This window comes from Asparagus officinalis, chromosome 1 (assembly GCF_001876935.1).
Source record: "Asparagus officinalis chromosome 1, Aspof.V1, whole genome shotgun sequence".
Lineage (NCBI taxonomy): Eukaryota > Viridiplantae > Streptophyta > Magnoliopsida > Asparagales > Asparagaceae > Asparagus > Asparagus officinalis.
Genome location: NC_033794.1, coordinates 57,142,056 through 57,163,332, shown reverse-complemented (window position 1 = coordinate 57,163,332; position 21,277 = coordinate 57,142,056). Strand labels below are relative to the sequence as shown.

The window sequence follows — 21,277 nt, the reverse complement described above, 5'->3', positions numbered from 1 at the left end:
TGATTCATTCACTTGGTTGATTAGAATATTATTATCAATTTAATGTTTATGTAACAACAGGTAATGCACCAAGTAATCAATCACATACAGAATTATTGAAAAAGAAACGTTCTCATGCAGCAACTAGTTATCTGCCATACGTGAATTCTATAGGGAATGGATCCGGTTCTAATCCGAGTAAATATGCAATCTTTATTTTACTGTTAGAATATTTAAGTACTGTTAGTTTTTACTTATCTAACAAGTGTGTGTGCTAATAGGTACAAAACGTACTCGTCTGCAAACTTCCAGTCAAGAATGCCAAAATTCTGTAGTAGATGGACTGAATTCTAGTAGTACTGTTGTCACCACAGAACGAACTACTACTGGTAAGTGGTGTTGAATTGAGCTGAATTTAGTTGAATTGAGCTGAATTCAGTTGAATTGAGCTGAATTCAGTTGAATTGAGCAAAATTGAATTATTTTCCTCTAAAAGGTGTAGAGAAGCTGAATTGAATTTCATTTTCATCAAATGCAAATTACAAGGGTATACCTAAACTACAAACTCGAATGACAGGGATTAGGGTTAGTGCACGTCTTCAGCAACAAAGTGTTAATGATCAGCCAGTAGTAAACACCATAGTTGAAGAGCGAGATGATAATGTGATGTCAGATATTAATCAGGAGCCTCCTTCAGGTATACAAAATATTATATACAAATATTTTAAGAATGAAATATAAGTATGTGTTATGTTCTTAATAAAAATTATGTCAAAGGTACAACCAAAAAGGTGCGAGGGAAGACAAGAGGAGTGAATGCAGATAAGGTGTTCTCCCAATTGAATTCTAAAATACCTGTGACTCTGACTGAAGAAAATGGCAGACCTACTGGCCCTTATGCTGAGATGTTTCCAAATGAATTTGGTTACACAATTCGAAACTACGCCCCACTGAATGTGGAAAAATGGAAGAAGATTGAAAAAGCAGATGTGGAGAACTTGATCAAAAGAATGCAGGTTAGTGATGATTTGTTTTGCTAAAGGCATTATATTGGTTGCTTTGATTTGTTATATTTAGTTTGACATGAAATTATGCCTGTGCAGAATAAATTTGAATTTGATATGTCGCTCCCTTGGGTCCAAAGATATATAATTACAACATGTCAGACCGTATATTGTAATTTTCATTATAAGTTAAAGAAACATTTTGAGCAGTTTTCAACAATTGAGGATGCAGTTCATAACAAACATGAAGCTGTCAAGACTTAGGAAGAATGAGAGTTTCTTTGCACTCATTTTTCTAGTGAAAAGTTTAAGGTACAATATCTTTTTTATTTTTCTCCACGCATTACATTTTTTCTTTTTTCATTTACTTCTTTCTAATTGTATGTCTTAATAATTTTAGATTCGCTCAGAGAAGAATGTTCTTAATAGGTCAAAGTTGACATATCATCACAAAGCTGGGTCAAAATCATTTATGTCACACCAAGAGCAAATTGTAAGACACTTTTTAGTTTTGCTTATAAATTTATAACTTAATTGTGTACATATATATGCTAAAAATGAAAACATGTTTGAATGCAATAGGCAACACAGACTGGAGAGATGCAAGGTGCAATTGATCATTTTGAAACAGAGTATAGAAGTACAAAAAAAGGATGGGACTTGGGAGCAAAGGAAAAATGGGTAAGTAACGTGTTAATGATGCATGCTTTTATAATATTTTAAGAATATAGGTGAAATTGATATTACTGTTCTAAAGAGGATTATATTGATTAGGTTGTAATTAAGAAGTTGCATATGATTGAACTGGGTATATTTTTTTTTACTTATAGGATCAAATGATAAAGATGCAAGCAGATACCACTCAACCTGATGGAACTCGAACAATGACAGATGAGGAAATTTATGCAAAAGTTCTCAAAGTCAAATCAGGCTACATTAAGGGCTGTGGTTTTGGCCCTAGACCACCACCATTAAGGTTCTCTCGTTCTTCAATAAGTGAAATGTCTGAAAAGAATAAAGAGTTGTAAGAACAGCTTCAAGAGACCCAACAACTTGTAGGAACTCAACAACAGAAGATCGATGCGCAAAATGAGGTAATCCAAAGATTGGAGGAGCAAGCCAAAAAGTTTGAGGAGTTTATGGCTAATTTTTCGAGGCAACATCCATCGGCTTAGCTTTCTTAGTGAACTTAAACTTGGAGAAATGTTTTTTTGATCGTGTTGCATTTGTTTTTGCTTTAGACTAGCATTGTTACTTATGGTAGTACCTTTCTTGCTTTATTTATTTTAATTGTTTTGATGTACTGTGGTGACAATTGATGATAATTAGTTATATTTTGTGTTTTTCTCGTAATAGCATTATTATTGATGAAATAAAATTTCCTCATTATAAGTTTTCTCGCTATATATTTAGGTCGATGAAAGTAAATTTCCTCGAAATAGACCCTACAACTTAAGGTGACGAAAATATGTTTCGTCGCAATAGGCCACATACATATGTCATCAAAAGAATATTTCCTCGTTATAGAGTATACTGCTTACGTCGACAAAAGCATATTTCCTCGCTATAGTGATACAACCTATAACGGCGAAAGTAATTTTCCTTGTTATAGACCATATAACATATATCGACAAATGTAAATTTCCTCGTAATTGAATTTCTTTGGCGAGGAATATGAGGTACAACCTACAACGACAAATTTAAATTTCCTCATCTTTGAGTCCCTTTACTGAGGAACTGTTTCCACGAGAAAAAGATACATATAATAAAGAAAACCAATTTCCTCGTTAATGATTTACCTTTGGTGAGGAACAATTTCCTCGTTGAAAGGTACTTACAACGGCGAAAATAGTTTTTTTAGAACTTTTATTATATATAAATTAAATATTATTCACATATCATTGGCGAGGAAATGAAAAAGGTATGAGATTAGGTGAGGAAAAATATCGAGGCTAAAGAGTAACAACGAGAAAAGAATATATTCATCGAAAAAAGGATTTCGTGAGAAATTATAATATTCCTCGCAGAAACTTTTCTTGACCACCCTACCGCGAGGAAATGGTGACCAAAGTTTTTTCCTCGCGAGCACACTACGACGAGGAACGACTTTCAACGACAAACTTGTTCCTCGCGGATTAGCATTTCTGTTGTAGTGGCTCGTGCACGGGAATCATTTGCAAAAATATGTTTTTCTTTTAAATTGTTTTGCAAATGAGAAACTCTCTTTAAATCAAAACAAAACTTGGTCAAATGACCAAATCTACCACAATGATCACACTTAAACTTTTGTGATCTTTTAAAATCATTTGGCAAAAGTGAAGTCTTTTTCAAATCATAGTAAAATTTTGCCAAATGGCCAAAACGTCCACAAAGATCACATTTAAACACATTAGCATGTTTATGATGTGCATGATAAGCATATGCATGTGTATGTGATGAAGAAGCTACATGAGATGCACAATGAGCATTAGCATTGTTATGTTTGTGTGCATCATAGCCAAATCTAGCAAGATGGCCTTTACGACCGCAAATTGTGCATTTGTAGACTTTTCTATATATGTGTGCATGATGAGTGGATGATTTTGACTTAGACTTGACACATATATTCACAAGCTTCTTATGGTTGTTAATGCATGTATTAAGAGTTGAATCTAAAGAAGAAATATGGTTTTTAACATTGTTCAACTCATCATTAAGCATATTAGCATTAACTTTAGAAGTAGAACATAAATAATTATTTATAAAAGAAGTAGCATCATTTTTTATGTTCTCTACTTCTAACATGGCATTATCTTTTTCATGAGTTAAACTAGCAACATTTGAAGTTAAAGAAACATGATCCAATTTTAATTTTTTATTGTTTTTTTTAAGGATCACATTTTTATTAGAAATAGTTTCAAACTTAGATGCTAACAACTCATGATCGGATTTCAAATCTTCATGCTTGCTTTATAAATCAATAAAATCTTTATGCAATTTGTTATAGGCATGCAATAATTTTTTACTAGCACAAGCAAGTTCATCACTAGATAAATCATTAGTAGTTTCGAACTCGCAAACCTCACTAGGGCTATCGCCTAGTAGCCGTGTGCATGATGCTCCATATGAGCTTGAAGCCGGATCCTCCAAAGCTTGTCGGATCACCTCCAAGTCCTCTTGATGTGCTTCAATAAATTTCCATAAGGTGTAAGCACTATCAAAATGAACAAAATTGTTAGACAAAGATGAATCAAATGCATTATGTAAGAATTCCAACAAGAGCTTGTTCATATAAATAATCTTTTATCATTTTTATTCCACTTGGATTTCTCCAATGTGGGCACAATATAAGCAAAATCAAAACTAACACAAGGGTGAAATAAACATAAACAAGATAATGGATGAAATAAATGAGCAATGCACAATTGACAATATAAGATAAATGCAAAAGAAAATGCGCCAATGACAAACTCAAACACACTCAAATGATCACGGAGTTTGGACCTTCCATCCTACGTCATTGCTCCCCACTCCCGGGAAGAAATCCACTATCACAACCGGGTTTTCTACGCTCACCCGAATAACGTTTACAATTTAGGAGCAATACTAGAATCATAGCCTAAACAAGATGCATCATTCATATCCATAATTTGTAAAAAATGCAAGCAAGATATAAATATAATCAAAACAAGATTAGCACAAAAAGGTAACTTGGATCTTTAACTCAAGGCGATTAGACCTTAAATCAAAGAGCACCAAGCTCTGATACCAACTCACCCGAATAACGTTTACACCTCACAATGTCGGTTTTCAACGTTCACCGATCAACGTTCACAATCACTTCAAAATGTCAGTTTTCAACGCTTACCGATCAACGTTCACTCCTCACACTCGGTTTTCTAGTTCACTGAAAACTTCACAACACACTCGGTTTTCTAGCTCACCGAAAACCTTACAACACTCATAATGTAATAACAAATATGTTCTCCTCAATAGATGAGAACTCAATGTAGCTCACTCTAAATTGTTACAACTCCCCACAACCTAATTATACAATGTATGTAAATACAATAAGCTCAATGGTTGTGTGTGTAAGCAATAAAAAAATAAAATCAAATATAAACTCAATACAAATACTAGCTTATGGAAATGGAAATCAAACGTATAAATAGCTAGATATGAGTTTAGAGATTCTTCTCTGAATAACAAAATGGAGAGATGAAGATTGAAACCCAAACAATAAGATGATCTCCTCCACTTAAGAAAACTTCTTCGCAAACAAAACAGACACTAAACACACTTAAACCCTTGTTAAAACTTTGTTAAAACATTTCTTGGATTGCTAAGAGAACTGAGACCAATGGGGTATTTATAGCCTCCTAAAACCTCAGCCAAAACCTCCAAACAAAAGACTAAAAAGCCCACAGAATCAGAAATCAGAATCTGTACAAAAATAGTCATTGGAGTGAACGACAGTCGATCGTGAAAATCTCGCGGTCGACCGCGAGCCACTTTCGAAGCTGAGAATTTTCCAGAGACTTTGGCGGTCTACCGTGACGGTCAACCGTGGGAAAATTCGAGCTGATGTTCGACCGTGGCGGTCGACCATGAAAATTTCTGTTTGACTCTGCAGGTAAAAATTCAGGTGCGGTCGATCGTGGCGGTCAACCGCAAACTGATACATGAACAGAACAGTTTGAAAGTTGATTTTATGATTTTAAAACCATGTTTAAAAATATCAAATAAATTTCAAAAATTATAAAACTTTGGGAAATGATTATAGACATAATAATACACATGCTACAAAAATTGGTTTTCTAAAAGGACTTCCCAAATGAGAAATATCATCATTTTGTAAAATAGTCCAAAACATGAAAATGTAAACATATGAATTTTGACATTTTGGCTAAACCATGTTTTGAAACTTGACAAAATGATTTTGTAGACTTGAAAAAAGATGTATATGATTGTTATTAAGTCCATAAACTGAGAATATAATATTTTCACAAATACAATAGAAAATAAAACATATGAGTATGTATATGAAAATATATTTGTTTCATATCTAAGTAGTTAAACCAAATTACAATAATAAATATGAAATATGTAATTTCATATTTATAAACATGAAAACCAAAACTTGTGTTGTATATATATATGACTACATATATATACAAGGAAACCAATAAAATGTGTGTGTATATGATATTGAGCTTAACGTACTAACACACATAATATAAAACCTAAACTAAATTAGCTACTAGTTGTGCAAATAAATTTTGTAAGTTATGAGATTTTCTATTTTATAATTTCTGGAGAAGAGGCTAAACTTGGAGGTTGAACTATTACTCTATAACTTAATATTATTCATAACATACTTAAATCAAAGTTGAGTTTATATACATATTAATTAGGATAGGATAATTGAAGCTTGTACCTATTATTAATTAAAATTAATTATGATGGGATATATGATAATAATGTAATATTTAAAAAGGTCAAGGATATTTCTATCCGTAAAAAGTTTTTTCTAAACTTCAATTTTTAAAAGGAATATGATATGATGTGATATGATTCTTAAGGTAATAATATGTATCAAGGTAAAATTAACTCTTTTGTTAAAAGTGAGGACCATAGAGCTCGGGACTTGTGGATGCATTATATCAGTCATGTATGGTATCCTAAGCTGAAATCTTAATACATACCCTTCCTTAATTCAATGTTTAAAAGACATGATGTTATATATGCTGATTGTTGGCTACACGCCCGTATACCTAGCACGAGTCATTTTATAAAAAACTAATAATGGTCTTTTCCAAGTTTTCTTAACCTATATAGGAGTATAAACGAACTAAATGTATTTGTAATTAAAGGTATCATACTAACCTTAATTCAAATTCTTTATTGCTTAGTGTATGTATATTTTCACTTCTTTGAATTCTATTGATGATGTCTAGTTACAAGCAAGAGTTTTTCGACTTGAGAAAATTTTTACTTCAAAAGAATATTTAAAGAAACTTTAGGGTATGAAGTTGTCCATGCCATTTGCTCTAGGGTCTGGATGAAAAGCTCCGACTTCTTTAGGCGTCTTGAAATGGGCCAAAATTATGAAAGTGGGCCAAAAGTGGAAATGTGTCGCCCAACTAGGCTAAAGTTGGTCATGCTCACGCCCATATGACCCGCCCTGTAACGTTTTCTCTTGTATCTTGCTGCGGCTGAATGAGATTGCCACCGCAAATCTATACTATATGTAGAAGAGGATTCCCTTGTTAAATTTTTTAATTTTAATTTTTACTCTTTTAATTTGATAGTTCTCAAATATATCATTAGTTGTAATTAATCATTTACTAGTCATATATAATCTCTTATTAATTAAGCATTTCTTTATTTTTTTCAAAACATTTGCAGTCACACTATTATTTTATTATTTAATTATGTTAATCAATAGAAATTTTAAAATTTATTCCTAATTTATCTTCACGTAATATTTAAAATTAAAAAAAATAAAAATTTATAATAAAAAATTATTAGGCTTACGCCTTATGCCTTTAGGTTTCACTTCTATGGAGGACTACCTATTACCTTTCATCTCAAATATGACATTAGTTGTAATTAATCATTCACTAGTAATATATAACCTCTTATTAATTATACATTTCCTCATTTTTTTAAAATATTTGGTCACACTATTATTTTATTATTTAATTATATTATTTAATAGAAAATTTGAAATTTATCCCTAATTTATCTTCACATGATATTACAAATTCAAGAAAAAATAAAAATAATAAAAGTTTATTAGGCTTATGCCTTATGCCTTTGGGTTTTCACCTCTTGTGGAGGACTACCACCTTTCATCTTATTATCCTTTTAAATGTATGATAATAGTATGAAAAATAATTTATTTTTATTGTAATTGTAATAGTACTAGTAGTATAATGATTTTAATAGTATTTTTTTAAATTAATAAATTACACTATAATTTAATAATTATGCAATTTAATAAATTATTTACTAATAGTATATTAAATTAATTATGAAATTAAAATATAGTTACTAATAGTATTATAATTATGCTATGTATAAAACTATTATATTTAAAAGAGAAGAAATTATTTAATATATTACAATTATTTTAATAAAATATGAATAACAATTAACCAAACTATAATAATTAATCAAACAATTCTTTATACACAGTTTTATCCAATAATTTATTCATTTAAAAAATTATAATTGTTTAGAATTTATATTGCTATACAGGTCATTTTATTATTTTGCAGCTAACAATTTTTTTTGGAAGAACATTAAATAAAATAGGAATGCTCTCGTGCATAGCACGTGCAATATAATAGTTTTCAAAAAGGAAAATACGAAAAAATTTAAGAAATAAAATTTAATTTTATCTATATATATTGCTATAATAAAACCTCAGTGCAGTTACCACAAAGATTAAAGGACATTTCCCATCATAATAGAAGAGTAAAGGGCATATTGATAGTTTTGTACCTAAAAATGTTTTCACTTCCTATTGTTTCTTCTCTTTTTTTAGAAGATTCTAAATTATGAATCAAAATAAAATTCCATTTACAATAATTAATTTTCATCATTTTTTATTTCTAGAATATTATAAATCATGAATGAAAGTAAGATTTGAGCAAACATAATTAAATATTCATTGAGTTAAATGTTATAAAATGATAAGTTTCTTTTCCAAAATGACTATTAAATACTTGTCAATGCAAAATATAACTACTGAAAAATTAGCCATAATCATTTTAAAGATTACTTTTAATTTTAAATAGAACAAAATTTTAACAACTCTCTATATATTTTTATATTATTGGGATTAAAGTGTTTTCTATAATGATTTTAGTTGAAATTTAGGAGGTGTTTAGTAATTCAAAAGTGAATTGAAAATGATTAAGTTACTTTATTTTACAAATAAATTTCACATCCATGTTAGCATGCAAGTGAGTACAATATTTATTTGAAAAAGAAAATTATTATTGAAATTGCAATCTGAAGATAATATGGAAAAATAGGATTAATTAGTAAATATAGTTAAAATTATTTTATTAAAATTAGTTACAATTCTTGTCACTTTTATGTGACTTGACCACTTTTTTAGGGAAAGTCAAAATTATATTAAATTCTATGTGGCAACTTTATTGTATTTCTTTTTCGTAACCATTTACATTCAAATAAATACCTAAAATATTAAAAAAATAAGTCACTTAAAAACTTTTGTCTTCACTTGGATCCAAATAAATAACCCCTTGGTAAATAGGAAGCAACCCTCAGGTTTGAATAAGATTACAACATTATATTTTGGGAAAATTGTGTCAAGGCCCTAAATTTAAGAACTCTATGTGACCAGCCTCTTCAACCTTTTTCCCATGTGTTTCAGCCCTCAAGATCCAAAAAAAATGTTTCAACCCTTATTTCCTTCCAACTAAGCATAGGGAGAGAAATAAAAATAAAAAAAATCGTAAAATACTCTCTCTCTCTCTCTCTCTCTCTCTCTCTCTCTCTCTCTCTCTCTCTCTCTCCCTCCAAATCTAATCTCCATGGCTCATCCTTTCTTATCTCCTGTCCTCTCATCCTCTCTCCTAACCATCTCCTTCCTCCTCTCTCCCTCTTCCTCCTTTTTCTCTTAGGCACCGACATCCCCCTTCGCCACTTTCAATTTTGGGTGCACGCTCCGGCCATGTTATCTCTTTCTTCGGCCTCACCGTTCGCCACCACCAACTTCAAGTGCACCCTGCTTCCTCATCACTCTTCTCTCTAGATCTAATCTCCACGGATCCTCTTTTCTCCTCTCCTGTCCTCTCCTCCTCTCTCCTAACTCATCTCCTTCCTCCTTTCTCCCTCTTCCTCCTTATTTTCAGACACTAACATCCTCCTTCACCACCACTGATCTTGGGTGCACGCTCCGGCCATGTTGTCTCCTTCTTCGGCCTCGCTCTCTGCCATCTTGGGTGCAAGTTCCACAAGACCTATAAACTATTGGTTTTTTAAAGAAATTTATAATTTATTTTTAAATATTATGGAAAGATAAAAATTAAAAGAAATACCTGCTAAATGTAATTTTTGTTTGATAATATTTGATGTTAAGTTCAAGTCCAAGGTAGAATGTTAAGTCTAATGAGTTGGAAGTAAAGTCCAAGTACTTGTATATTAAATTTATTAGGTTGAATAATAAGTCCAAGGTCATGTATGTTAACTCTATTGGGTTAATTATATGTTAAGTCTAATTTATTGAATGCTAAGTGTAATTTGTTACATGTTAAGTCTAATTTGTTGTACATTAAGTTTAATTGGCATGATATTAATTCTAATTAGAGGAATTTCAAGTCAAATAAGTATAATGTTAAATCTAATTAGAGAAATGTCAAGTCGAATAACTTGAATGTTAAGTCTAATCAAAAGATTATCAAGTCTAATCTATTGAATGTTAAGTTTCGTTTGTTAACTCAAATTGGTTTGAAGTTAAATCTATTGGGTATGAAAATAAGTCTAAATGTGGAATGTTAAGTGTAATGGATTATGTGTTAAGTCTAATTTATTGAATATTAAGTGTAATTTGTAACATATTAAGTCTAATGCATTGTATGTTAAGTCCAATTGGCGTGATGTTAATTCTAACTCGTTGAATGTTAAGTTTATAGAATTGAATATTAAGTCTATTTCTTGCCAACTAAGCATAGAGAGAGGAAAAAATAAAAAATTCTCAAAATATCTTTATTAAAATTAACACCATACCAATTAAACTTAACATACAACGCATTAGACTTAATATGTAATAAATTATGCTTAATATTCAACAAATTAAACTTAACATATATTTCATTACACTTAACATTTTACCTATAGACTTATTATTCAACCCAATAGACTTAACATACAAGCCCTTGGATTTATTATTCAACCCAATAAACTTAACATTGAACCAAATTGATTTAACAAACGAGACTTAATATTCAATAGATTAGACTTGACAATCTTCCGATTAGATTTTAAAATATCCTTATTAGACTTGACATTTCTCTGATCTAATCAAAATGAACATTCAACAAATTAGACTTGATAATCCTCTCACTAGAATTAACGACAGTTTAGATTTAATATTGTTTTCATTACAAATAACATGCTTTTCATTAGATAAAAATATCTTCAAATTAGGTTTAACATTTAACCGATTAGAATTAACATCACACCAACTAGACTTAACGTACAACACATTAAACTTAACATGTAACAAATTATACTTAACATCTAACAAATTAGACTTAGCATATAATCTATTGCACTTAACATTTCACCTTTTAGACTTATTATTCAACCCAATAGACTTAACATACAAACCATTAAACTTCACTTCCAACTCTATAGACTTAACATTCAATCAATTAGAATTAACATCATGCCGATTAGACTTGACATACAACGCATTAGACTTAACATGTAACAAATTATATTTAACATTCAATAAATTAGACTTAACATATAATCCATTACACTTAACATTCTACCTTTAGATTTATTATTTAACCTAATAGTGTTAACATATAACCCCTTGGACTTATTATTCAATCTAATAGACTTAACATACAAGCCATTGGACTTCACTTCCAACTCATTAGAATTAACATTCCACCTTGAACTTAGTTTAACATCAAAAATTGTCAAACAAAAATCACATTTAGTTAGTATTTCTTTAGATTTTTATCTTTTCATGATGTTCAAACAGAAATTATAAATTTTTTTAAAAACCAATAGCTTATAGGCCTTGTGAAACTTGCACCCAAGGTGGTGGAATGTGAGGCTAAAGAAAGAGTCAACATGGTCGGAGCGTGCACCTAAAGTCGATGGTGGCAAAGGGGGATGTCGGTGTCTGAGAGAAAAAGGAGGAAAAGGGAGAGAGGAGGAAGAAGATGGGTTAGGAGAGAGGAGGTGAGGAGAGGAGAGGAGGAAGGAGGATCCATGGAGATTAAATCTGGAGAGAAGAGAGAGGAGGAAGGAGGGTGCGCTCGAGGTTAGTAGTGGCTAAGGGTGAGGCTAAAGAAGGAGACAACATGGCCAAAGAAGGAGACAACATGGCCAGAGTGTGCACCCAAAGTCGATGATGGCAGACGAGGATGTTGGTGTCTGAGAGAAAAGGAGGAAGAGGGAGAGAGGAGGATGGAGATGTGTTAGGGGAGAGGAGAGGTGATGCAGGAGATCAAGTATTGGATGAACTGAAAAGAAAAGCAATCGAGTCCACTAAATAGATAGACGAGACGAGACTCGACTTAAACCAGATAAGGTGACAACAGCACAGACGAGTCGAGATGAGGACAGGATGAGTCGACACAACCCAGCCGAGACAAGCAGATGACTCAAAGCAATAGGACGAGATGACATGGGACATAAGGAGTCGACACATGCCAGTCGACACGAAAGGCGGGACGACTCGACATTCTTAATCGACTCAGGTATAGTCGACATGAAAGGCGGTACTAGTCGGGATGCCTCATGTCGACTTGACTTCAGATTAGGAAAGAGTTCCTTTTTTTTGGTTATTTCCTTTTGGATTTGGTTATTTCCTTTTAGACTTAGAGTTTCTTTTTTATTAGAGTTAGGGTAGATTTAGTTGGCTATAAATATTAGTTCCTTTGTAAATTGTGAATTGACTTTCAATTATTCAATCAAGAGAAATTCTCTCATTGTTTTCATTCTCAAGTTTGAGAAACTTTGAGCTTGTGGATTCAAGCTCGTGGAATACCTTCTGTTATCAGGACTCGTCAGCATCGGAACGATATCCGATCGGCCTTCCCAGTATTATGTCTATGTCAAGTGGTATCAGAGCTTTGGTTTCAACATCTTCAATAATGACATCTACAGGATCTTTCCGTGAGGATGGATTCTATGGATGAAAGATTTGGCACATTGAAGGCGTCTCTTCAGAACCTTTAACAAGCTATTGAATGACTTACCCTTCACCTAAACAATGGGAATAACTTCGCCGACGGTCTTCACCTAAGCGAACTCAGAGTTAAGCTACCCCGACATCCACCCCCATACAATTCCTAACCCCTTCCAGTTCATCACCCTCTATATCAACCATATCCAACCCAAATCCATGTTAGACCCTAATGCCACTAGGAAAGAACCCTAGAGGGGGTAAATAGGGTTTATTCTAATCTAATCCAATTTAAGGCCAATAAAAACTAATTAACAAATATCCTAGCAAATTAGATATGCAACAAGATATATATGCAAGGATATACAAATAAGGGTAAGTAAACTATAAACAAATACAAACAATATAGTAGAAAAATTAGACAATTACAGAATGGCGATAGAGATAAACAAAAAAAGTGCATGAGCCAAACTCAAACACACAAGAAATGATCATAGAGTTTGGACCGTCCATCTTACGTCTCTGCTTCGCACTCCCAGGGAGAAATCCACTATCACACCGAGCTTTTAACGCTCACCCGAAAACGTTTACACCTCACACTCGGTTTTCTAGCTCAACGAAAACTTTACAATTAACACTCTTGCAATCACACTCTACATACTCTAAATGTTGGTCTCTAGCCCGTCTCTCTCAAGTACTCAGATTTACAACCTCTCCATAGGCTTTACTACCGACGCCAGTCCTCTTGGGACGATCCCGTCTCTCACTACACACTTCTCTTGGTGTACAAGTATATTACAAAGAGTGTCTCACAATAAAGACTCACAAATACAAATGTTTGTTCTCTAACTAGATGAGAACTCAATTAAGCTCAATCTCAAGATCACAAACCCACAACCACAAATTATACTATGTATGAAATTACTAAAAGCTCAATGTGGGTGTGTGTAACAAAGAGATAAAACAAATATAAACTCAATTGAAATCTAGCTTATGGAAAATAAGATCAAACATATAAATTGCTAGAGTTGAGTTTAAGAAAAACTTCTCCATATAATAAGAGTAGAAAAGATGAAGTTGAAACCCAAATAAGGAATGGATGATCTCTTCATGCTCTTGGTGAAACTTTCTTCACAAAACCGAAACTTGAAACAAACTTTAAAACCCTTGTAAAACTCTCTAAAACTTGCTTAAAACATTCTCGTAGTTGAAATGAATTGAGGATATGTGGGGGTATTTATAGGAACCCCAAAGGAAAGAGAAAACATGGCAAAAAGACCAAAAACTCAAAACAGACAAAAGCTAGAAAAAAACTAGTCGTTACAGCATCAGTCCACTGATGGGTTTAATCAGTCGACTGATGAGCTGACCGTTACAGAAAGCTAACAGCTTATTAGTCGACTGAAGATCTCGTTAGTCGACTAAAGACCTCGTCAGTCGATTGGTTAGTCAAACGAATAAGAAACAGAAACTATTGATGATTCCAGACAGTTTCATCCATCGACTGATAAACTTCATCAGTCGACTGATAACAGGTTTTCAGCCTGTTATGAATAGTAAATATAATTTTTGAAGTGATTTTAAAAATAGCAAATAAATTTTAGAAATTATAAAACTTTGAAAAATAATTATAAACATGATAATAAACATGTTACAAAAAGAGTTTTTAGAATTGCACTTCACATTTATGAAAACTCATCATTTTGCAAAACTAGTCAAAACTTGAAATGTGAACACACTTGTTTTTTGACATTTTGACTTAAACACAATTTTAAAACTTTTTTAAATGATTTTATAGACTTAATAAAAGATGTATATCATGATTGTTAAGTCCATAAATAAATAACTTAATATTTTCACAAATTTATTTAAACGTTGAAAACCAAAAATCAAAATGTGTATATATATAACTATATATATATATATAAGAAACCAAAACTTGTGTGTGTATATATGATTGAGCTTAAAGTATTGAACACACATAATATAAAACCTAAAACTAAATTACCCAAGCTGTCTTGATCTTCAATAAGCTCGACTTGGTAAACTTGCAGAAGAAGATTGAACTTGGATCTTGATTTAAAATGCATTGCTTCACTCCGATATTCCGTCAACCTCCATTGGATATGATCGTTGAAGTGCAAGTTCATTCAACCTCCACCTCATTATTTGTCCAAAATAAATAAGAAAATACAAACACTAGACAAATAATATTAGTCGTGAATTGTTTGTTAAAACATCATCAAAACAGAAAGGCCAACAATCTCCCACTTTTTTGTGATGACAAACAATTTATAAAAAGAGATACGCATGATATAAAATGATTATATAAATTACGATTATCATACATAAAAATAAGGTAGGATATACTCACAATATTTCTCCCCCTTTGACAACATTAAAAAGGGAAAAAAGTAATAGGAAAGCGGAAGCTCCTCCTACCTATAAGCATGGTGAGTATAGAAACAAATAATAGGGAATAGCTCCCACTATCAAAAAACCTTAATGAATATATACAATAATGATCAAGACAAATATATGTGAGTAATCATAGATATAAAATATGCTAATAACAACTCACATGAAAGAGGACCAAGTGAACACACATATGTGTATCCTGAATACAAAGTGTCACAAGGGTCTAAAAAAAAATTATATATTAATAAAATATAAAAAAAGGATTTTTAAAAATAAGATTTGAAAAATCAAAAATCAAGAATCAAATGATTTGTCAATAAATCAAAAAATCTATAAATTGTCAAACATAAATAAAGAACAATATATAGAAAAATAGATCATGAAATCAAGTGAAGAGAGACCATGAAACTCATGAAAATCCAAATTGAAAAACTAAAATAAAAAGCCTCAAATGATACCAAAAGAAATTCAAAGTATATATATTGTATCATTCTCGACAAAAGCAAGAGAGGCAACCATATCAAGCTTGTTAGCTTGTCTCAACCCATATAAAGATTTTAGCATCCGGTAAACACGATTTGAGAAATAAACACCCAATAAATCCGCGAGTTGCACAAACACAAACCTCTCATGGCAATCAAAGCCAAAAAAATAAAAAACATGAAAAACAAAAGTCTTAGATTAAAATTTGTTTTATTTTTAAAATTTTCAAAAACTTGCTTTTCAAAAACTTGTTTTTAAAAACTAAGACATAAAAAATAAAATATTAAAAATCTTGATTTTAAAATTAAATTTGTTTTAGTACCCAAATATTTTTGGTAGCAAAGGATTTAGGGACATGACCCCTATCATGAAAGCTCAATGCCTTAGGGTTATGATCCCTTTTGGGCGCATGTAGTGCACTAACACGGTTAAAATAAAAATTATGCAAATAACATTTTCAGTTGTAATAGGTACAATAAAAAAGTTTAAATGATTTGTGTTGACCAAGTGGGCGTGCATGTGAATTATTTGCAAATAAGGATTATCTTTTAAATTCATTTTGCAAATAAGAAACTCTTTTTAAATCAAAATAAAATTTGGCCAAATGACCAAATCTACCACAATAAACACATTTAAACTTATGTGGTCCTTTAGAAACATTTGACAAATGTGAAACTTTTTTCAAATCAAAATAATATTTTACCAAATGGCCAAAACGACCACAAAGATTACATTTAAACACATGAACATGTTTATGATGAGCAATTGATGCATGTGCATGTGTATGTGATGAAGAAGCAGCCTTATGAAATGCACATGGAGTATTTGTCTTAGTGGATTTTTGTGCATCATAGCAAAATTTAGCAATGTGGCCTTTACGACCGCAAATTGAGTATTTGTAAACTTTGTTATACAAGTGTACATAGTGGGTAGGTGATTTAGAAGTTATAGCACTAGATTTAGCATATTTGTCCATAAGTTTCTTATGATTATCAATGCATGTATTAAGAGTTAAATCTAAAGAGGAAATATGATTTTTAATAATACTCAACTCATCATTAGGCACAACATCATTGATAATAGAAGTAGGGCAAACATACTTATTCATAAAAGTATTCAAATTATTTTTGCTAGCCTCTACTCCTAACATGACATTATCTTTCTCATGAGTCAAGCTAGTAATAGATAAGAACAAATTTTTATTTTTCAAATTTAACACATCATTGTTTTCTTTAAGCATAGTATTTTCTTTTACAATGATATCAAATTTGGAAACTAGCTTCTCATGATTGGATTTTAAGCTAACATGTTTGCTTTTTAAATCTATAAAATTATTATGCAACTTAGTGTAGGCATGCATTAATCTATCATATGCACATGTGAGTTCATCAATAGATAAATCATATTCGGATTCTGAATCGCATACCATACTAGGGCTATCATCTATTGGCCATGTGCAAGATGATGATGCTCCAATAGAACTTAAAGAGAAAGACGTCGAATCTCGTCGGATTCCCTCCAAGGTCCCTTAATGCGCTTCTAAGAATTTCCATAATGTATAAGCGCTATCAAAAGAATTAAGCTTGTTAGGCATAGATGAATCAAATGCATTTAGTAAAAAGTTTAACACAAGCTTGTTCATAGTAAACATCTTTTTATCATTTATACTCCACTTGGATTTCTCCGATGTGAGCACAACATAAGCATGGTCAATAACTTCCCATATATCTATATTTTTAGATCTAGCAAATAGCTTAAATCTAAAACACCATTGTGTATAAGCATTGAATTGAGGAGCCACGTTAACATCATAGCCTAAACTGTTTGATCAGAAAATTGATTTCTTTGATGAGTCCATTATAACTTTGAACGCTTACAATAAACTCAAAAAAAAGATAGACTTTTTATAAGACTTTAAATCAAAAATTACAATTTTCTCTCAAACTACAGATAATAGATGTTTATCGTCTATTGCTTGTGTGTGATCATTGCCGGTGCCGGGGTTTATCCGTGGACCGCCTACGGATTAGATCCGGTTAGCAGAAGTTGGATAATCAGTGCTTTCACTTCATGAAGAAAGTAATTGCAGTAGCGGTGATTTTGACTAAGAAAAATCATGGCTCTTCTCGAGATTTAAGACTAAGCTTAAATCCGAAGGAATAGGGAATGAGTCTCAGATCTCTCGAACTCTCACTTTGTTGAAGAACTCCGCCAAGATCTGTTAGGGAATGAGTCTCAGATCTCTCGAACTCTCACTTTGTTGAAGAACTCCGCCAAGATCTGTTAACTCTCTGAAATTCGTGCTCCAATCTCCGAAGAACTCCGCCAAGATCTGTTAACTCTCTGAAATTCGTGCTCCAATCTCCAATTTGACAGCACTTCGTCCTCTTGATTTCCAGATCAATAAAATGGAGGGCTTTGGCTCATATTTATAGGCCTTAGATGTGGTTATTTGGATGAGAATAATGGATTTCTCTTTATCTTCAGTTTACAACTGTATAACCATAGTATCAGATCAGTTGGAACGCCCAGGAACCCACAAATCCCGAAAGAATCCATAAAAAGAACCTAAACAAACTGATTCAGGCCAAACTGCCAACTAGTGACTCGGCCCAAGGCCGAGCCACTGGCCCGACCGGGTCGTTTTGACGTGATCTGGCCGCCAGAGGCTTTCTTGATTTTCTCGGGTTTGACTCTTTCCATCATTTATGTGTATTTCCTTGTTTCTATAATCGGTACGCTTCCTCGATTTGCTTCACGCGTTTCGCGAACGCGCGGATCGCTTGACGGTGGCTGGGGGGGACGGGGGACGCTTAGAACTACGTGGTGAGTGTGTGGAATTGTCAGTGAGTGCACGGGACATTTAGTTCGCCTTTCCGGTGGCCGATGAGCGTATTGGCTACTCGGACAAATCTTCTCGACTTGGATGATGACGTTTATCACCTCCTCTTCGTCTCGAGCCGTACATAGGAACTTACAGGTGTTTTTAGACGCCTACAGATACCCCCTCCAAAATGTTTCAGCCTCATTCCCTTAGAGAGGAGTCTGAAATACTTTGGACGTGATAGACCCACACCTTCAGTCAGTGTTAAGGGACCTATAACCGATTTTAGTTCTTGACTTCTCCACATTTCAGTCTATTCAGTATTTTATCGAACAGTTGAAATTCTTTCGGTTCTGTGTTTATCGTCTGACCGTTGTCGAAGTCTCGAATCGGAATTGGTGAGTTAATTTTAGCTCGTTTTGTTGAGTTGACTTTGCATTGATTATCTATGTCACAACACATTACCTGGCATTGACCTAAGGTTACGCATCGATTTGTATTGACCTTCTTCGCAACGCGTTGACCGTCATTGACCTAGGGCTACGCGTTGACCGACGTTGGCCTTAGGGTTTCGTATCGATCGGCGTTGACCCTCATCACAACGTGTTGACCGGCGTTGACCTAAGGCTACGTGTTGACCGGCATTGAACTTAGGGTTTCGTATCGATCGGTGTTGCCTCTCATCACAACGCATTCACTTGTGTTGACCTAAGGCTGCACGTTGACCGGCGTTAACCTAGGGTTTTGTATCGATCGGCGTTAACCCTCATCGCAACACGTTGACCCAAGGCTACGTGTTGACCGGCGTTGACCTTAGGATTTCGTATCGATTAGCGTTGACTCTCATCGCAACGCGTTGACCGGCGTTGACCTAAGGCTACGTGTTGACCGGTGTTGACCTTAGGGTTTTGTATCGATCGGTGTTGACCCTCAGTGTAATGCTTTGACCGGTGTTAACCTAAGGAGAACCAGCTTATACTCGTATACTCCTGGGAGTTTTGGGAATCGGTTTAACCTCGTGTACCCGTCGGAGGTTGCCGGGTTATCCTTAAGAATATTATGCGTAATATTTTCTAGGAACATCCCGTCAAAAGTGAGAAACAGTTTAGACTCGTATTCCCGTTGGAGTATTTATACGGGCGTCGAATACGTCGAAAAAAATACCCAAAAAGGGGGTCAAAGTGTATATAAATTGCCCTCGAATCGTTCTACATGTTCGACCCAACATTTCGCGCCTCATACGCATGTGAACCAGCAAAAGATACTTGTAATTTGGGCTGATTCAATCTGGTTCGGTTTAGACCAGTTCGGGCTGGTTCAGACCGGTCCGGTTCAGATCGGGTCATTTAAATCCTCCCCCCTAAGACCGACTTCATTCTCTTCTTTTCTTCTGCTCCTCAAGTTCTACCCATCCAAGAGTTCTTCTCCCTCAAAAGTTCCAAACGAAATCAAAGCTTCCCCCTTCAAATTCCCTATCTCCTCCTTCCTCTCCTCTTCTAATTCAAATTCGAGCAAAAGAGGAAGATTCAAGGTTAGGGTTTCGGTGATTTGAGCTATTCTTCCCCTTTCAAGCTTCAAGAACTTGGGTATGTCTTCTTTTAACTTTAGTTTTGAATTCTTGCCTTTGAATTCATGGTTTGATGGTTGAAACCCTAATTTTTAAATTTGGGAAAAAACTAAAATTGATGTTGAGTTTGTTGGTGGCCGAATTTTTCTTCATGGTTGCATGCATAAATTGGTAATTGAAGTCGCAACTTTTTGATTTTGGGGGAAAACCGAAATTTGGGTTTGTTGTTTGAGAAGTTGGCCGAAATTTGAGGGGGCTTTTGTGCAAAAAGTGACCAAAAAGTTGATGGATTTATTTGTAAAAAAGAAAAGGCTTAAATTTTGGATCCAAACTTTGGGTTTGATTTTGATGGTGACCAAAATTTGAGTTGGCCGAATCCCCTTCATGGTTGATGTTGATGAGAATCTATGTATAGCAGAATGATTTGAATCCGAACTTGTATATGGCCAAATTTTTCTTTAGCTCTTGGTTGATTGATGAGTGTTGCATCCGAACTTGTGTATGGCTTGAGAACCTTAACTTGTATTTGGCCGAGCTCTTGTATATAATTGAACTCGTGTATGCCTTGAATCCGAACTTATATATGGCCGAGAATTGACTTTGCATTTAACCGAATTCTTTTGCTTGGTTTGATCGCACATGAGGCTTGAGTTGTGTGTGAACTCATTAAACATGGTTGTGAATGGGAACCAAACCAAATTCTTGATTTAGGGAAAATGTCAAAGCCTTGATCCTTGATTGTGACTTTTTGTGTATAATCACAATTCTTTATTTTAATTTGTTGAACTTTGAACTTTGTTAGTCTTGAAGTTGATCAACTACGGCTAGAATATGAACTGAAACTTGAATGAAGTTTAGTTTTGGATTTTTTTCAACATTAAACCCACGGGATGTTTGGTTGTATACGTGACTTGATACCACTCAATTCTTGTTCATACTCATGTATGTATGCATGTATGATTTCGAAACTCAAGTCCACATCCATGCTTCAATTCCGAGTAATTCTGTGAGCTTGTAAGTCTGCATGTTTGACGTGGTCGAGACTTTATGTTTGACTCTGTGACCCTTAACTTGATTTTCCTTTGCATTTTCATGCCCAATTATACACGTGAGCTATG

At 33.4% G+C, this 21,277-nt stretch overlaps 1 protein-coding gene across 1 annotated transcript; it reads left to right on the top strand.

Moving 5' to 3' along the window:
* On the top strand, positions 1,225-2,151 carry LOC109842529. The gene is made up of 4 exons (XM_020411397.1): positions 1,225-1,295; positions 1,384-1,476; positions 1,566-1,664; positions 1,814-2,151. Exons 2-4 carry the CDS (start codon positions 1,456-1,458, stop codon positions 2,009-2,011), a joined length of 318 nt encoding a protein of 105 aa, XP_020266986.1. The 5' UTR covers positions 1,225-1,295; positions 1,384-1,455; the 3' UTR covers positions 2,012-2,151.

What these genes read in the sequence shown, in the direction of transcription:
- LOC109842529 (XM_020411397.1), top strand. Translation starts at nt 1,456, where the DNA reads ATGTCACACCAAGAGCAAATT. An exon ending in TGTCACACCAAGAGCAAATT is followed by an intron (nt 1,477 to 1,565) that starts GTAAGACACTTT and finishes TGAATGCAATAG; the next exon opens with GCAACACAGACTGGAGAGAT. An exon ending in TGGGAGCAAAGGAAAAATGG is followed by an intron (nt 1,665 to 1,813) that starts GTAAGTAACGTG and finishes TTTTACTTATAG; the next exon opens with GATCAAATGATAAAGATGCA.